Source organism: Cryptomeria japonica, chromosome 10 (genome assembly GCF_030272615.1).
Source record: "Cryptomeria japonica chromosome 10, Sugi_1.0, whole genome shotgun sequence".
In the NCBI taxonomy this organism is placed as follows: domain Eukaryota; kingdom Viridiplantae; phylum Streptophyta; class Pinopsida; order Cupressales; family Cupressaceae; genus Cryptomeria; species Cryptomeria japonica.
The window spans coordinates 430790616-430809584 of NC_081414.1; the positions used below are offsets into that span (position 1 = coordinate 430790616).

Here is an 18969-nt window from a genome sequence, read left to right on the forward strand (position 1 = left end):
TCATTCCAAGGCTTCATCATTCCAAGGCTCCCAAGACACTCATGTGCACAAACTTCAAAGAGGAGTATGGTGACTTAGTATTCCTATTCAACAGAGTGATGGGGATGCCGCAGGGTGCAATATTCGATGGATGGATGTTCTACTTCGTCCAAAATTGTCTTAGAGGAACGTTGGTAAATTGGTCTAGAATCATAAGTGACAATCTGGACTTTCAGCTGAGGAATGTGGAGCGGTCCAAGTCATTCGCCATGACTTCTTACCTGGTATACCTGCTTGCACGGTTCGTTTCATACAAAGGATTGATATGCAGAGGTGAAGTCGGGAATGTGCAAGGACAATTAAGGAGTCATGTGTGCTGCCCCCAACTGAACATGTATAGAATTGAAGATTATAAGAGAGTGAATGATGTATTCACAATGTGCATCACGCGGATGCTGCAAGGTGGAATCCACAGAAGATTGTCCAAGGAGGCAACAAAGGTGATAGAGAGATATGGATCGTGGTATATTTAGTTTCCCACTTTCACGTACCTTAGGATTCATGAGTTTCGATCCGAACCCTACAGGCTTCCTAGGTATCCGTCCGACAGAATGATCTTGTTGGAAGTGGTGAGACAACTTCTAGAGTTTGATTCCAGTCAAAGAGAGAAGCATAGGAGAGGCATGACATTCCCTATTTCAGTTGGGAAGACATCAAAGGTTTGCTAGTTTGCCTTAGCCGCTAGCACTGCGAGTGAGGAGCTTGCATTCTATCGATTTGCAACCTTCAAGAAAAGAGAAAGATTTGATCCAGATAAGAAAGTTGGAAGGATCGGGGGAGAGAAGTTCATTCACAAAGTAGACATAGAAGATTATTGGGCCGACTTAATGGAAGAGCAAGCAGTGAAGAGACAAATGTGGTCCAAAATGTCAGTGGATTTCATGAGGAAGTGTGGACTTTTCCTCATTCCTGATCAAGTGTTAGACAACAGGGATCATACACATCCATAGTATGAGAATGAAATGAAGAAGGCAATCTTATTGCCTAATTGGTCAGAATCAAAAGAGATTGATCTAAATGTATTGATGAGAGAGGTCTTGAGTTTCTCCCGTGCATGGGTAGATATTCAGATGAATAAGTTAGTTGATATGGGTGTTTCCTTCACTTATGAAAAGATGAAGCCGAAAAAGTCTACTTCTGAAGATGATCAGAGGACTATCAGCGATGTTAGGTTTCATGCAGACGAAGAGAGTCAAGCTCCCAAGAGCTGAGAAAAAGAAAACCACGCCAGGAGGAGTCAAGGCCAGAGGGAAGAAGGTTGAGGAGGTGAAGAAGAAGAAACAAAAGATTATCATTGCCTCACCTATCATTCCTTCACCACCTCTCAATGTCTCATTAATTAAGGTGATTGAAATAATAGAGCAGAATAAAGAAACCCAACAATGTTCCAACACAGTGATACTATTAGAGAATTTTCAGGAGTTACATGCCACAACGACATCTGCACCACCAAATGAGAGTGATGATCAGTTGGGTTTCCCTATTGTCCTTTTGGAAGTTAGTTTGAGAAATGAGGTATACGATTTGACCAAGAATAACCCTGATGATGATGATGTTATCTTGGCATTGAGAGGGCTTGATCGAGAGATGTGTCTCGATGATGGTATGGAGATGGCCGCTATTCCTGATTGGCTGATGAGAAGTATGGAGAAAAGTAATAAAATGATAGAGGTACAACCTATTGATAACATTGATGATTACCTAGCTAGGAGTGGTAAGGAGAAGGAACCCAAGAGAGCTGAGATTTTGTCACACATAGCTAGAGATGAGACGGGAATGCGGATTGCACAGGGTGCTGTTCCTATTGCAGGCGTGACCACGGATATTGCTACTCCTATGGATTTCCAGATTACTTTAGTTGCCCTTGGCTGTACATCAAGAGAGCAAGAGTTTCAGGAGGTTGGTGATAATCTCAAGGCAATCGACGCAAGGTTAGACAAAGAAATTGAAGAAAAAGAGAAGTACAAAGAAGAGAATATCAGACTTAGAGAGTATATTGCGAGGATAAGGCGTGAGAATCCTACCCTTATTTCCCCTATTACAGTTGATCATGGAATACATTCACACTATGAGGCAGCGAGAGATACACTCACGGAGGTGAAAAAGTGGATTGAGAGTGCAAGAAAACTGGCAGATGATTTCCTTACTTAGTTTGTCTGGGCATATGACAGGACAGCAGGGCTCGTGTTTAGAATCCAGTATTTGGAGGGAGTTTGGGAAGAATTCCGGCCTATTCAGGAGAAGACTATTCCATGCGTCAAGGCTTTGAAGAGGATTCCTAATTCCACCTTGGTCAGCGAGAACATTGTGCACAATGGAGACAGATACGATTTCCATGGCTGATATTGTTCATTGGTCGTGAAGAGATCAACTTATGAGAATGCCCAGTCGAGTTGTATGGAGATGGAGGGATCGATTCATGACATTCAGATGAAGATCCTTGCCTCAATTGAGGAATTATTGGGTGTTGATGTTAGTGATGCTAGTGGTTTACACTTAGCCAAATTAAGAGACAAGATGAAATTTATGTATTTCTGCCAGTTAGATTCTTTGAAGAAGAGTCAGATAGATGAATTGGTCTCTTTGTTGATTCATGTTCATAGTTCGTAGAAGCTCATGCCAGATTGGGAGAACACTTTGGACGCTTGCTCGGATTTGCTGGACGTGATTGATTTGCAACATGATACCTTGCCTAGCATTTCCATGGAGGAGTTAGATTCTGTATTGGCTAGATTCTTGGAGTATGCTAGGAGAGAGAGAGATGCAGGGAGGAATCTTCTTCCCTATTTGATGACTAGGTATCTTTTCATTGGGCCATATGTTGGTGGTGCCATTTTTGATGTAAACACTAATTAGGGCAATTCTAGGGTTTTGTTGGCATGATCTTGGCCGTTGATCTTGGATCAATCTTGGCCATCCATTTTGTAAGAGACTCTATATATATCTCCTTGTCTCTCATTTGTAAGAGAGTTTTTGTAGAATTGTTGGTATATGTTGCAGCTATTTGAATGATAATCATTGTTCAATTGTTGGTGATTTTTCTCTTCAAATGTTGTCTTTGCATTCATGGTTCTCAATTCCTCCAAGTTAGATTAGAATTTATTTTCATGTATGTTAGATTGAGTGAAAGATTTGTTGAATATATTTGTGTGGAATCCTTAATCCATACCACTAGCCTCTTGCCGTTGGTAAGTGTGCCTTGTGTGGTCAACTGGCGATTTGAGTAAGCTTAACTTCAATTATTATGCAACCTTTGACAAGCATCAACTTGGATGGTGTCAATGTGTGATGGTAATAGTCTGAAAATCCTTAAGTATACTTTAGATGATTGCACTAAGCTTGTGTCAATCCTGTTTGTGAGACCTTGCCTAGTTTGATTCCACTAGATTTATTCACCATTTCCTACATTCTTAGGCTTAGAATAGATTTCCTGAACCCTATTCCTTTTGCCCATTTTTTAGTAAGAATTAAATCCGGAGCTTCATTTCTAAATCCTAAGTTGTCAGCATACCTATTCCGCATCTTCATGATCAAAGAAGATAATCCTAACATTTGCGTAAGTCCCCAAGTGAACACAACAATTCACATCGACCATTGAGTTACCCAATCGTCAAAACCTGACATGTAGAAACCTTGGAATCATTTTAGTTGATCTTATCCTTAGCATCTGAGGTGATTTTGTTCAAGAGAGGGTAAATTACCTTGGTATTTTATTCTGAAATGTTATGTGCATAAAACACACATCAACACCTCCCTCATCTGGCTTCCATTGAGTCTTTCTTTAATGTCAACTAGGGTTGCTTTCCTTAGGTACACCAGGGTCATCTTTGCTTTTCCCTTTTGGCAAGCATTTCCTTCCCTACATTTACTTTTTGGATGTCCTTTGTCATCTCTCCTTGTTTGGCTGGGGTTTCTGATCTCATCCCTAATGAGCTTGCTTTTTTAGGCCTCCTTAGTCTCTCTGCTCTCTTTGCCATCTTCCCATCATTTGGTGTTCATCTAGCTTCTATTCTTGCTTTGGTAGTACACTTGTTCCTTGACCTATCCCACCCTTACTTTTCCAACACTTTACAATGCAAGGTATTTGCTCAATTCTTTGACTACCCATCAACATTTTAGTAATAAAGTAGAATATTTGCAATGAATTGGCCCTGCCAACCACCAAGGAACCTCATTTCTGCCTCTTTTGGGAAAGAGTAGGCCAAAGCAAGGAGGTTATATTGAACATTCCTTGCAAGCACACACCCACAACACATGTCCATATTTTGTTAGAGTTGTGGAAACTTGAAATGTCTGATCTCTTATTTGCAGGCATTCAAACATTCATACAAACTGCATAGGAAACTCTTTGAATAATTTTTCTTATAGATTGCAGTTTATGTTCTCATGTGACCACTCCTTAGCAATCATGACTAACTGTTTCTTGTCAAACATGATCTTAATTTGCTCAAAACTTCACATCACATTTCTTCATGTAATTCTTCATGTGATTCTTCATACCGTGCTTCACATCACATTCTTTCATGTAATTCTTCATACCATGTTGCCATATCTTCCTCATATTAGAAAGACCTTTCTTGGCAATGGACCAAAATGTTGGCTTTCTTCTAATGTAAGTTTTGTATTGCAAATGTCCCAGCCAACTATTTAATCAATGCCAATATTCAGGTCTCGCATCCACTACATAAATAAAAACTAGCAACTAATTATCATCACCCACCATTGAAACATTATAAGAAACACATAAACACAGTAGTGTTTAGAGCACATATCACATTCTAAGATCAGTTACTTTCCATGCTTCAGTTTGTTGGCTCTCAAACATGTATCTCCACAAATCCTAAAGTTAACACCAAGACCCAGGGCCAGGGAATGTCAACAGGGGGTAATAGGGTGGACTTGTGATCAGGAAGTGGCATGAATGGACCAATACTTGTGAATGCGTAAGCGCACCTTCATCTTTAGTCATCTGCTAAGCCAAGGCAGTGTTCCTTGAGGTCTCTTAAACGAGACAATTGAAAAGAAATGAAAGGTTGGGCACAAGACTCTTAAGTAGTCATACCCAAAATGCTATGAACCCAAAAGTTTGTCACTAAGTTCATGTCAGCATTGACTAATACTGACCTGCGAGACCTTCTACAAGCACATTAAAAGGTTAGATTGTATAAGAGATTCCGTTGAACAGTTGATGCAATTATGGAGATGACTGATGAATGTAAAAATCATCATTTACGGAATTTTATTTGGTAGTGGTGGCGCATTTTTCTGGTGTAGAAAAAAAGATTCCGTGGACTTTAGAGAAAATTTAGTACATTTTATCCAAATTTAACACAAACTATTGTGTATGAAATTGCCTAAACTATAGTAATCTGTAGATGGATTAGTATATATCACCGCATTCACCTGCCTAATTGCTGGCCGACTCAGCTTCTTTGTTATTGAGAAACCTAACATTCAGGAATGACATTGAAAGCCTTTTCTTTGTCATTCCTCAGTTTGGTCTCAAGCTTTGAGAGACCTGTTATGATCTGGGGTGTACATTATTCAGGTGAAGTGGGTAAGTGGCATGTGCACCATGAGATTTTATAATAACAAGATCTGAATGATGCAAGTAGAATGAAAACACAGTAATGAGTGTCATAATTATATATAAAATAAAAATAGAGAATGATTAAAACATACAATGGCATGGAATCAATGTGATTGAAGTTCCAAAGATGTAAATATCTTAATCGGCAATAAATCTTTTGGCTGAAATTTTTTAAAAAATTGGGAATTGGCAAAAAATCAATAAAAAAATCGGCCAAATAATCGAACATTTGAAAATATATAATTTCTGAAAATATTCTAAAAAAACACATGTATACACTAAATTTATAGAACACAATAGCATATTGCTGGTTTCCATCATATATAAATCATAGTTTGAGTCAAATACATACCATATAGTGATATACCAAAAAACAAGTTCAAGTTCTAAATACGTTTGAGTCAAATACATATTAAGTTCATGGTTTCATATCATTGAAAATTGGACATCATAGATTGCGTCTACAACCTAAAGCTCAAAAATCTCTGTTGCCGTTGAGTGGGTGCTGAAGTAGACGGTGTTGCAGCAGCAGCTGCAGCTGCTGCAATATCCTCAACAGGTGAGGAATCTGCCTCTTCTTAATCAACAAACTCATCTCCTGCTCCTCACGTTCTGCCACCTCTGCCGCCCATTTAACTGCCTCCCTCTCCATCTCATCTAACTGATCGTCAGTGAGAAATGCATCCACATCAACATCACCAGTAGCACCATTAGGGTCAGCAATCCAATCCACTGTGTATGGATCAATCTCATCTATGTCAAGTGCGTCATATGAATTGTTCCCTTGTACCCTCTTTTCATGCAATCGAAGGTTGTACCGCACATATACAAGGTCATTCAAGCGCGTTTGAGTCAACCTATTACACTTTTTTGTGTGAATGGCCTCAAAGACACTCTAGTTGCGCTCACAACCAGAAGCACTGCAAGACTGAGATAATATGCAGATTGCAAGCTTATGAAGATTAGGCATTGTGGCACCATAATCTTCCCACCACAGATCTGCAAGCATACAAATTGGCATTTATAACTTGGTAAAGATTTTTTATAAACTTAAAGATTGAAATAAATGGTAAAATAGATTTAAGAGCATTTTTTTTTTTTACCTCGCAGTAGGGTGTCTCTCTTACGAATACCAATAGGTGAAGAAAGCAATGGCTCATCTTCCTTCTTGTACCTCTGCAACTCATCAACAATGAGGTCTTGAATATTTTCATCAGGAACCAACCTCTAAATACATGTGTCAAGGCCAAGTTGTACCCCCTCATCTATTTTGAAAGTGCGGGAGTAAAAGAACTTGGGGTTCAAATAGTAGGCAGCAACATAGATATGTTGGTGGAGTTGTTGGTTCCTCCTTCGATCAATTATGCGCCATATGGGTTCATATTTGGTCCTGTCTGATCCATACAAGTGCTGAATTGCCTCTTTGGCGTTATCCATGGCCTCATATAGATACCTTATGGGGTTTTTATCCCCATCCACCATCCGTAGAACCCTCACCAACGGTTCTAACAACTAGACATGACAAATTTAACAAAAATCAGCAATGTGTAATATTAGAAAATTAAAAAATAAATCATCAATTGAAATTTGAACTTTGAACACTTACATTGATGATCTCCTCCACGAGTTTGGCAAATCTATCATCAAAAACGGCCTTCACGACCTTCTCTGCTTCAAGCTTCCTACATTAAGGGCTCTCCAACCATCTTTCACTCACAAACATCCTCTTCAGGTTGGGCAATGCATGCAATATGCTCTGTAAGTTGAGGAAATTAGTGGCAAAACGTGCGACTCCCGAACACACAAGATCCTTACCATCAACGTGTTGTCTCATAAGCTCCAAGACCCATGTGTGGTTGTAGATGTACTTTGTGATTTCCCTTCCATCTTCAATCACATTCTTCACCCAACTAAGTTTCCCTATGTCCTCAAGGAGTAAATCAAGATAATGAGCAGCAGAAGGGCTCTAAAATAATGTCGGATGCCTAGCCTATAGAAGTTTAACGACTGCCACATATGCAGCTGCATTATTGGTCACAATCTGAACAACATTTTGTACTCCTACTTCGGTCACCACCTCATCCAACATGTTGCACAAGGTTTTTGCATTCTTCACTTCATTTGAGGCATCAATCGATTTTAAAAATACCACCAGTCCCCCTGAAGCAACTAGAAAGTTTATGAGTGTCCTATTCCTACTATCCGTCCACCCATCAGATAAAATGGTGTAGCCATTCCTTTCCCAGTTCCTCCTTTGTTGTTCCACTAGTTGATGTGTGTTTTGGACCTTATCTTGCAATAATGGCCCACTTAACTCATAACGACTTGGGGACTTGAACCCTTTACCTGAAATGGTCGATCCACTGACCATTTGCTCCCAATATGGACTCTCAACAATACTAAACGGACTATTGTTGTAAAACCAAAATCTAGCCATTGCCACTTTTGTCTGCTGATGCACTTCCTTATTCCATGAAGTACCTAACAATCCAGGTTGTGCACCAGGAGTGTTACGAGGAATGAAAAAACTAGATGTATTGCTGCCCACCCCAATATTTTTTGACCCTGTAGAATTGATATCCCTCATTGGGGCTGCCATTGCCTCTGCTGTCCTCTTTTTTTCTACCTCCTTTTGTTCAAATTCTGAAAGCCTTGCTTTTGCGTCCCTTTCAACCTCTTCAGGACATTTGTCACATACCGTAATATTCTGTCCGCTGATCTTTGCAAGGTGAATGTTGAGTCGGTATATGCCACCGGTCATAGTTTTCGTGCAATGGTTACAAATAACCTCTCCTGCCATTGCACCTGGTGTGCCATGTTTCCACCTAGGATCCCTCTTTCTACCAACACCTTTACTTGTACCACCTCTAGTTGCAGAAGCCATTATCTTTTATAAAAATTCAGAAGACACCTAGCAAAAGAGGCGAAACATGGATCAATAAATATAAATTGAAGATGAACACAAAATAAAATTGGACAATACATCAACTTAACATGGTCACAGCCAAAGTACTAAAGTCTGTTATTTTATTATTGCACAAAACTACTATAAATTTATTACTATTATCACACAATGCAGTGTATCACTGTATTGTTTAATGATAGTAATGAATTAATAATAATGTTAAATGTCTTTGTAGTAAATTAATAATAGAGTAAAATTAATTTTTAGTTGTAAAATATTAAATAGTTTTAGAATTTACTGTGACAACTTACGGTGATTACTAATAATAGAAAATTAATTTTTAGTTGTAAATTATTAAATAATTTTATAACTTACTGTTACAAGAAAATTAATTTTTAGTTGAAAATTGTTAAATTTTCTTACAGTTTACTGTTACAGATTTACAGCAGGTAAAATAAAATGAGCAAAAAAACCTTAAATTATAGCCAAAAATTATAAAATTAAAAATTATTTAATAATAGCCGAAAAAACTTTGAAGTTTGAACAAAATAGCTGAAAAAACTTTGAACAAAATAGCGGAAAAAATACCTGTGGCTGCAACATCCAAATTCAGAAGACTCCAAACGCAGAAGATGTATGCCCGTGCCACGTCCAAAGTCTGCAAAAACGTCGGATGTCAGGGAGAATGTCTGCTATTTCGCGTCGTGTGACTCGTGTCAAACCCAGAAAACACGAAATGGTGAACTTTTTATTTATTTTTAACTTCACACAACTTTTTAGGGTTCCGGGCGTTTTTCTTATACGCGATTTTTTGGCATTTTCCACACGATTTAATCGTGATTTTGTCCCCCCACAACGCGCGATTTTTTAGAAAAAATTGGCTGCGATTTATTTGGCGTTTAAATCGGTTGGGCAAATGGATCGTGATAAATCGCAATTTGCCCGAATTAATCCCGATATTTGCATCTTTGAATTGAACCAAGAATTCAAACACAAAGGGCTACAAAAAAGTTTGATAGAAGAATCTCTGCATTGAACCTACATACTTGATTAATTAAATTAACAACTTACAAAGCTTATATGGGCCTAACCTATGTTTAAATTACAAAATTTAGAAAGTATACCAAATTTCATGTTTACTGGATGAAACAAATGTGAGAAGAAATAAAATAACAAATAAACAACTAGAGCTAATTTCGCTCTGACAATGTAACAATTAAAAGTGAAAAGATTGTAACTTCTCACATTTACTCAAGACAATAACAATAGATAACAATTATGACATAGGAAAATAAAACTATAGGGTAAAATCTCAGCTACTGGTGTTTGCAAGAACGTAGGTCAAAGCCAGACCAGTCTGGCCTGATTCTGATTTTGGTTTGGCTTTGACCTGGGTTCACGTAGGGTTTTGCCCTGGGTCTCTGGATTCAGTCAAGGTACACTATTGTAAGTCTTCACTTTTTACTCAGGATAACAACTATAGGATAACAATTATGACTGGGAAAATAAAAAACTATAGGATAAAACCTTAATTATTGGGTTTTGCAAGAACTCTGGCCAAACCCAGACCAGTTTGGACTGGGTTTGGTTTGGGTTTGCCTAGGGGCCTATCCTGGGTCTCTGGATTTGGTCCAGTTATGTTTAGATGTACGCAGGTCGAATCCAAAGGCTTGGGCCAAGGCCTTGATTGAACCCAATTTGGACAACCTGGCTAGGACCTAAGATAGTCTTATTTAAAAAAATTCTCAATTATCCCTGGCTCAGAATTTTCCTTAAATGAGGATGAGGAGTACATGGCTGCTACATTGTATAGCTAGTTTGAGTGGCACGGTCATTGCTTTTGGTTGCAACGAACTAGATGATGACATTGGTGCTGTCAATGAAGAGCAAAATAATCTTGTGTTGATTTTCCATGTGTAGTTGCACTAATGTAAAACACTTTGATTTTTTGTTAATATTTGACTATTGACAATGAGTTATTATCAGCTTTGTTTTGTATGCTCTATGAATCCCCATACCGGAGGACCGTCAATAGAGGCTCTGGACTTCAGTGCTTGTAAAGAAAAAGTCGAGGCATTTGGTGTTTAGAAAAGTATCAATTTTGATGTGGACACTGACCTTGTTTGACAACATGATGTGGAACCTTGTGGAGTTTGTCAAGTCTTGATATTCAAGCAGTGGAAGTTGAATTTCAGGAACAATATTTACATGATGGCTGATGGGATGCTTGGACTTCATCATCGACTCATGGTAGGTTTTTAGTAGATTGACATTAACGACGTTGTGAATGCCCAACTGTGTTAGAAGATTGAATTGAACGGCATTCACAGACACTGGTTGGAGAATAGTATAACGTAGATATTAAAGAGGTTTGAACTTACTGTGCATTTTCTCCTGGAAGTGATTCTTGTTCAAGTACAATCAAATTTTTTCTGACCTAAAAATGTTAGACATGATGATGATCTATGATTTGCTTCTGCTTCTCTTGAACCTTTTGAAGAATATGAACAATTTTAGGCTGAAGAGATTGGAAAAGTTGGATGAAGTAGAGGGCCTTATCTTGCTCTTCTTGAATGTGCTTGGTAAGGAAGAAATGCAGCTATAAGAGTGACCTGTAATTAGCAAAACATAAAAAACCAATTCAAATTTAAAAGGTGAGTGAGATATGGAAGAATGAATTGCTCATTTGTAAGCATGCTAAATGTGGGTTAGGCTCAAATGCCACTTGGCAGGAGAGATGTGGTGGTGTGTTCTATCATTCAGAGACTTCGCACAAGGGTTACATTTTAGTCTAACCATCTGACTGTGGATGAAAGGATGTGGAAAAGTTAAAAGAGAATCTCCCAAAATTTCCTCAAAGAATGCCAAAAATACCCACAAATTGCAAGTCACAGGCAAAAACAGTGTCAGTAGGTAGACCAAAATATTGCTAGAATCAAAGAACAACTGGGATAAGTTGCTTGCTGAACTGGACTTGCAACAATGAATGAACTTGCCATTTTGCTAAATCAATCGACAAGCACAAAAGCACATTTGTGGCCACTATACTTATCAGACTTGTTGGTTATCGAGTGAGTTCCTGTGAGTCCTAGTTTGAGCAGGCCTCAATGAGGCCTGCAGACTCATTTCATAGATTCAATTTGGTCAAGTCTAGGCCAAGTTTTTTCAAATCTTTGTTTTTTAATTTTTTTTAAAATTTTGTGCTTTTCTAAAAGTGCCTAGTTTTCTGCTGAGTCCATGCCCAAGCCAAAAATCAGTTTGTTGAGGCTTGTGTCGAATCTTGAGTTTGGTGGCTATGGTGGTAACAAATGGTCATTGGAAAATCACTAACCAGGTCTATGAAAATGCTTTCCTAAGGAGAAATAGGAATGGGGAACGGAACACTCAAGCCCAACTTTCTGTTTACTAGCTTGGAGTTGCAATAGATTGCACAACTCACAGGAAGTGAAGAACATCAGATTGCATGTGAGGCCAATTGAATAAATGTTGCAAATGATGAAGTGTCTTCTGCGTACCAAAATGACCTCCTTAAAAACTAAATTGTGCCTCTTTCAGAAGAAGAGTGATGATTGCGAGCAATGCCCAACTTACCAATCTTGTACAGCAATCGTTACTTGATGTGGAAATCTTAAGGGTACTAGCTTGAAGGATACTGAATTCTTTAGACCTTTGTAGGCTTTGCCAAAATTTGGATCATCAGCATTCTAAGAAGTCCAAATTTGAAATCCAATATGTGAATTGGTAACAATAACCAAGGAGCGAGCCATAGGAGGATGAGTGCTCAAACAATCTACAACAGTGTTTGTGGTTCCTTTTTGTAGTTGATGACCAAGTGACATTATTATGACAAATTTTGCCATGGTATCAACAGAGCAAATGGGAATTTGTCCATCTTAGTAATATTGCTACAGTTGAGCCAAGTCTCCCTGTGAAGAATCCAATGAACAAGGACCTTGGGTTGAGAGCCATCATAGATTTTGATTTCATACTTTTTCATGGTACAAGCAGCAGCAATGTAGATTTGTGTGATCAAATTGGCTACCACATTAATTAGCTCTACTACTTGTTTTGGCAAGATTGGCAGCCATGGTGCGAGTTGTTGCCAACTAGTAACAAGTGTGTACTCCCTACAATAGAAATGGGAAAAAAGATAATTTATACTGCAAATTGAAACAAATTTGAGTGTAACTAAAACCTACTTGAACAAATATGCATTCAGAAAAAAACAGATGCTGAGAATGGACTTCCAATAAGGTGAATAAATTGCCTGGGAAGTTCCAAAAGTGGAATCAGAGCAACAATTCAGAGATAACTGCAAATTTAAGGAACAGGACTTACAAGTACCAAAAACAGAGATCAGCATGCCTTGGATCGAAAAAATAACTATAGAAAAATATAATTTGACCTTGATCTGAGTACAGATGATAAAGAACAGGTTTGTTGAAGTACAAGGGTCAAATTGAAAAGCGCAACCATGCAAGCATGGAACAAGCCAAAGGCATGTGTTGATGTCATGTAAGCGGTTGACAACAAGATGATGTGGTGTTGATGCGGCTTACTTTTTGGCAAAGTACTTTCTGGTGGCAGGCCATTTTTTGGTAAATGGCTGGTGGGGTTTTTGGTGACTGGTGAAGAGGGGTTGTTGACATTGAGTTGGGGAGGCAGGGATGTCAGCAGCAACTAGAATGGTAGGGGCAATTATTGCATTGGCTTTTAGTTTTTATAGATATTTCCTTGAAATGCATGCCACTCCAACTAGACCTGCAACTTGCTAAACTAGCAGATCTGAAAAATTTAAAAAGCCTTGATAACTTGGCCTCTCGCTTCTGGTTTCTGATTGTAATGAAAGGCTAAACCAATTTTTTTCAAATGCTCTAGGTTTGATGGTGGTGTCAGATTTTCTTTAAAATGCTTCTAAATGAAAATTGTTAAATATCCAAATCCAAATGGATCAGAGACAAGCCCAAATTCAAGGATCAAAAGAACCTCTGATACCAGTGTCATGAAATCAATGTGATTGAACCTAGAATACAAACACAAAAGTCTGCATGATAGTGTGATAGAGGAATTTCTGCATAAAAACTACAAACTAAATTAATTGAAATTGAAAATTTACAAAGCTTATATATGCCTAAACTATACTCACATTACAAATTTTGGAAAATCTAACAAATCTCACATTTGTTGTAAGAAACCAATGAGATAACAAAATAAAATTAAAATGACAAATACACAACTAACTAACTCAGGTCTAACAACCTAACAATTAGGAGAAAAGGATTCAAACTTTTCACTCTTTATAGGAAATAAAACTATAGGATAAAGTAACTTATATTTAATCCAACACACTCTATACCCTGCAAATCCTCATCAACAGAAGATTTCCTGCATGCAGCCATGTCTTGTCTTTTTAAAGGCGTCGTCCATGCTCAAAGCAAAACAAGTACAAATAAATGTTTAAGCAAAAAGCTGTAGGATTGTGCACCCATCAAATGCTTGGAACTTTTGACTATTTTGACTGACCCATGACATGCGGAGTGCTTTTTTTTGAAACAAGTGACCCCCAAGAAAGAGTTCGGCCAGCTAGGAAGAGTAGTGGCCAGCAATGGGATTGTGAAATAAGCAATAAATTTTCAATCAAATCTGCTCTCCTTGCTTCTGAAATCTGCACTTTGAATCTTCTGTTAATACCAGCAAAATAATCTCAGATAAAGCCCAAATGTGATTCCTGAATGAAACCACCAATTAATCTTCCAGGTTAAATCTTTCACAAACGAAGATGTTTTCTGTGAAGTTTTTCATCCTCACAAAGCCAAAGGATGAACAAGTTCAATCCAGCAGAGTTTTGTTATCAAAATCCAAATCATACAGACCAAAATGAGCTCAAAATTCAAAATTGCCTTTTTATTCTTCTTGAAGACCCCACATCCGTTTTAGGGTTTGCAATATTTAATTTTTAATATAACATCTCCTTATGTCTCCCTAAGTTGGCGTCCACCCCTAGGAATCACTTTATTTGGTATTTTAAAAATAACATCTTATAACTCCCTAGGCGCCTATATAAAGCCACTTTATTAAATTAAATAACGTAAGTTAAATATTTACTTTAACTTTGTTCAGACTCACTAAAAATACTAATAGTAAAAACAAATAAGCTGTCTGAAACCCCTCCAGAAAGAGTCCATGTGAATCTGAGCTCAAGGATACTCCTGACAATGCCGGATTAGCTAGACTGAACAGTCAACACACCTCAAGAGTTCCCTAACCCTAACTCGTTAGCCTATAGGAACCCGTTGAATAGGGTAATGGTCACCAAGCTGTCAGTGCTTCAGAAGGGGACATTACAGATGTATCAACTATCGTTAAAAAATTGACCCACTATGAGATTCTTGCCTGATAATGTTTATATAATGAGTTTGGAGGGTGCTGCTGCTGTGATCTTGTACTCATACACTCTATGAACTCTAAGTAAAATATTGGTCTCCTGTTCTTGTGCTTCTCATACTGTATTTTGAACTCATGTTTTTGTGTTTAATATTGGTATGTTATTCTTTATTGTTTTAAGCTACTCTATTATTGAGGCTTTTTCTGATAATGAATAATCTTTATTCTAATTGTCTGTTTCTGACGCAACATCCTGAGAGTTGTTCCTGATTGGACTGTGCTCTTAGACTTTGAAGTTTGAACTGTGAATTGACTGTTTGGATGTTTTCTTGATTTTTCTGGGCAGGTCAATACCGAAAGGGCTATTCGCCATGCTATACAAGAAAGGCTTCCAATAGTTGTCGTTATCAACAAGGTACATTTTTTTCTTTTTGGTCTTATTAACAACTGCATAGTGCTTCAGTGTTCTGAACATGCTTGCAACCATGCAGGTGGATAGATTGATCACAGAGCTAAAATTGCCACCGACAGATGCTTATCACAAGCTGAAGCACACTTTAGAAGATATCAATCACTTGATTACTACATTCTCAACTGGAGCAGGGGGCTCCCAATTAGTTGATCCGATTATTGGGAATGTTTGTTTTGCTAGTGCCACTGCAGGGTGGTCTTTCACCTTACAATCATTTGCTAAGATTTATGTAAAACTCTATGGAGTTCCATTTGATGCAACCCGTTTTGCATCCCGTTTGTGGGGAGATATGTATTTTCATCCAGATACTAGAGCCTTCAAAAAGAAACCTCCCTCAACAGGAGGTGAGAGGTCATTTGTGCAGTTCATTCTTGAACCGCTATATAAAATTTACAGCCAAGTGATTGGTGAACACAGGAAGAGTGTGGAGACTACTCTAGCAGAGTTAGGTGTGACACTTAGCAATGCAGCATACAAACGTAATGTAAGGCCATTGCTGAGATTGGCTTGCAGTTCTATATTTGGGTCTGCAACTGGATTCACAGATATGCTAGTCCAACATATTCCTTCTGCAAAGGATGCTGCAGCTAAAAAGATAGAGCATATATACACAGGTCCACAAGACACATCAATTGCCCAAGCTATGAAAAACTGTGATCCTGGTGGTCCTCTTATGGTCAATGTAACCAAATTATACCCAAAAGCTGATTGCAGTGTTTTTGATTCTTTTGGTAGGGTGTATAGTGGTACTATACAAACAGGTCAAACTGTACGAGTATTGGGAGAGGGATATTCTCCTGATGATGAGGAGGACATGGCCATCAAAGAAGTGACTAAATTATGGGTATATCAAGCTCGATATCGAATACCTATAAGCAAAGCGCCTGCTGGGTCCTGGGTTTTGATAGAGGGTGTGGATGCTTCAATTATGAAGACAGCAACACTCTGTCCTGAGTATCTTGATGAAGATGTTTTTATTTTCCATCCATTACGGTTTAACACATTATCAGTTGTGAAAACAGCAACTGAACCTTTGAATCCAAGTGAATTGCCAAAGATGGTAGAAGGGCTTCGTAAAATCAGTAAGAGTTATCCCTTAGCCATAACAAAGGTGGAGGAGTCAGGTGAACATACTATTTTGGGTACTGGGGAGATCTATTTGGACTCTATCATGAAGGACCTAAGGGAACTTTATTCAGAAGTTGAAGTAAAGGTTTGTTGTCTTATAAATTTATGATCAAGTTCATTCTAAACAAATGTGCTTGCTGATTCTAGTGGGAAATGAGGTTGACTATTATCTTGAACGCTATTGTGCTTTTGTTGCCTAAAGTTGACACGCTTCAATTTTTGAATTTGTAGGTGGCCGATCCTGTAGTTTCCTTCTGTGAAACTGTGGTTGAGTCATCTTCAATGAAATGTTTTGCAGAAACACCTAACAAGAAAAATAAGATTACCATGGTGAGATTTGCAGAGACTATAGTTGGATGTTATTGATTTAAACCAGAACTCTTAAGATTAGATAATAGGTGGATTTTACCAATTTAAACCACAAAGCTCTAACATGCAGTTTATATGCTTGTTTCAGCTAGCAGAACCACTTGAAAAAGGTTTGGCAGAGGATATAGAAAATGGCGTCGTAAGCATAGATTGGCCAAGGAAGAAGTTGGGTGATTTTTTCCAGACCAAATATGATTGGGATTTGCTTGCGGCTCGTTCGATATGGGCATTTGGACCAGATAAGCAGGTAAGTAGTAGTTTTCTTGCAGAAACTGCTTAAATTTTTTTTGGATGAGGTGTATTGTGAGTACATACCAACCTGTACTGTTTATGTTCAGGGTCCAAACATACTTCTAGATGACACACTTCCGAGTGAAGTTGACAAAAGCTTGCTGAATTCCGTGAAGGACTCAATTGTGCAAGGGTGAGCATGCATTATTCAACTGTGTTTTCATTTTATATGTTCCATGATCTTTGGTTCTCAATGTTAATACTTAAATCTTCATTTTTTGTATGACAGATTCCAGTGGGGTGCTCGAGAGGGACCTCTGTGTGATGAACCCATTCGTAATGTCAAATTCAAAATTCTGGATGCAACAATAGCACAAGAGCCTTTGCATCGTGGTGGTGGTCAGATAATTCCTACTGCTAGACGAGTTGCTTATTCTGCTTTTCTAATGGCAAGCCCACGTTTAATGGAGCCAGTGTATTATGTAGAGGTTGGTCAAGGACAAGAAGATGCGGGTGCTCTGTTGATTTCCTATGCTATGGTTCATTTGATGGAATCTTATGGTTTTGACTAGTTTGTGTTTTCTATATAATTTCAGATCCAAACTCCCGCCGACTGTATTTCTGCAATCTATACGGTGCTGTCCCGTAGGCGAGGGCATGTCACAGCTGACGAAGCAAAGCCCGGAACACCATCGTATATTGTAAAGGTTAGAACTTAGATTAAATGTACTTCAATGCATGTATATGTTTGCTTCTTGTAATTTTCTTTTTGCTGACCCACTTAGTTACTAAGGTGAGTGTGGTAAAATGCATGGAAATAAGTTTTCTTTTTTAATTAAAGATATGATGAACGCCATTGTTGTTTGATCACAAGTTTGGTTCATTGGTAATGCTGTCAACTGTGGATGTAAACATTATCGGATACTCGAACTAATTTGGTTTTCCTTTGTTGTATTTTGCAGGCTTTTTTACCAGTTATAGAATCGTTTGGTTTTGAGACAGATTTAAGATACCATACACAGGGGCAAGCATTTTGTCTTTCTGTCTTTGATCACTGGTCTATAGTGCCTGGAGATCCACTAGATAAGTCTGTTGTATTGCGACCATTGGAGCCTGCACCTGTCCAGCATCTTGCACGTGAGTTTATGGTGAAAACTAGACGGAGAAAGGTAAACATTATTGCCTTCCGGTTGTTATTATTCTTAATGGTAATTATTTTTAAAGGAATTCGTTTTAATAAGAAGGCAAATGCTTTATGCTGTCTACTCCTTGTTTGTTAGGGTATGAGCGAGGATGTGAGCATTAACAAGTTTTTCGATGATCCTATGTTGCTTGAAATGGCAAGACAAGATGCTGATTTTCAGCAGATCTTGTAGACCAATTGAATGATAGATTTTTATTAAATTTGAGAATAGCTGCTATATTGAATCTTGATAGACAACCTGCGGTACGGGTGATCTGCTTCTGTTGCATGTGTAACATGTATGTGCCAATAAATGATGCTCATTCCGGTGAAATCCAAAGTATAATGCAGAAAAAGAAACTGTATATTACTACTTATTAATGTGCATTCAAGCATTGACCAATGACGCAGTTGACATTTGTTAATTTTCTTGGTAGAACTCTAGTTTGGCCAAAGGTCTCAAGGTCTGTAGATGTTCAATACATTTTCTTGCATGTATAATGAGCTGAAACCTGTGGTAGCTTAACCAGCAAGAAACGATTCAATTTAAAAATAATAGTAAGGTAAAGCTACACGCAATAAAGTAACCTATCAACAATAACCATCTCCAATAATCCATGAATGGACAATAGAATTGAACTAATAACTAATATTAACATTTAACATTG

At 38.1% G+C, this 18969-nt stretch overlaps 1 protein-coding gene across 1 annotated transcript in view; it reads left to right on the forward strand.

Annotated features, from left to right (window-relative positions):
* LOC131075647 (110 kDa U5 small nuclear ribonucleoprotein component CLO) overlaps nt 1-18726 on the forward strand; it is a 43665-nt gene extending 24939 nt beyond the window's left edge. Inside the window, exons 2-10 of the mRNA XM_058012481.2 lie at nt 15265-15333; nt 15410-16603; nt 16750-16848; nt 16976-17134; nt 17226-17311; nt 17408-17606; nt 17715-17825; nt 18081-18287; nt 18399-18726. Of these exons, the coding sequence (XP_057868464.2) occupies nt 15265-15333; nt 15410-16603; nt 16750-16848; nt 16976-17134; nt 17226-17311; nt 17408-17606; nt 17715-17825; nt 18081-18287; nt 18399-18494 (2220 nt within the window). The 3' untranslated portion in view covers nt 18495-18726. The remainder of the gene's footprint in view (nt 1-15264; nt 15334-15409; nt 16604-16749; nt 16849-16975; nt 17135-17225; nt 17312-17407; nt 17607-17714; nt 17826-18080; nt 18288-18398) is intronic.
* The last annotated feature ends 243 nt before the right edge of the window (nt 18727-18969 follow it).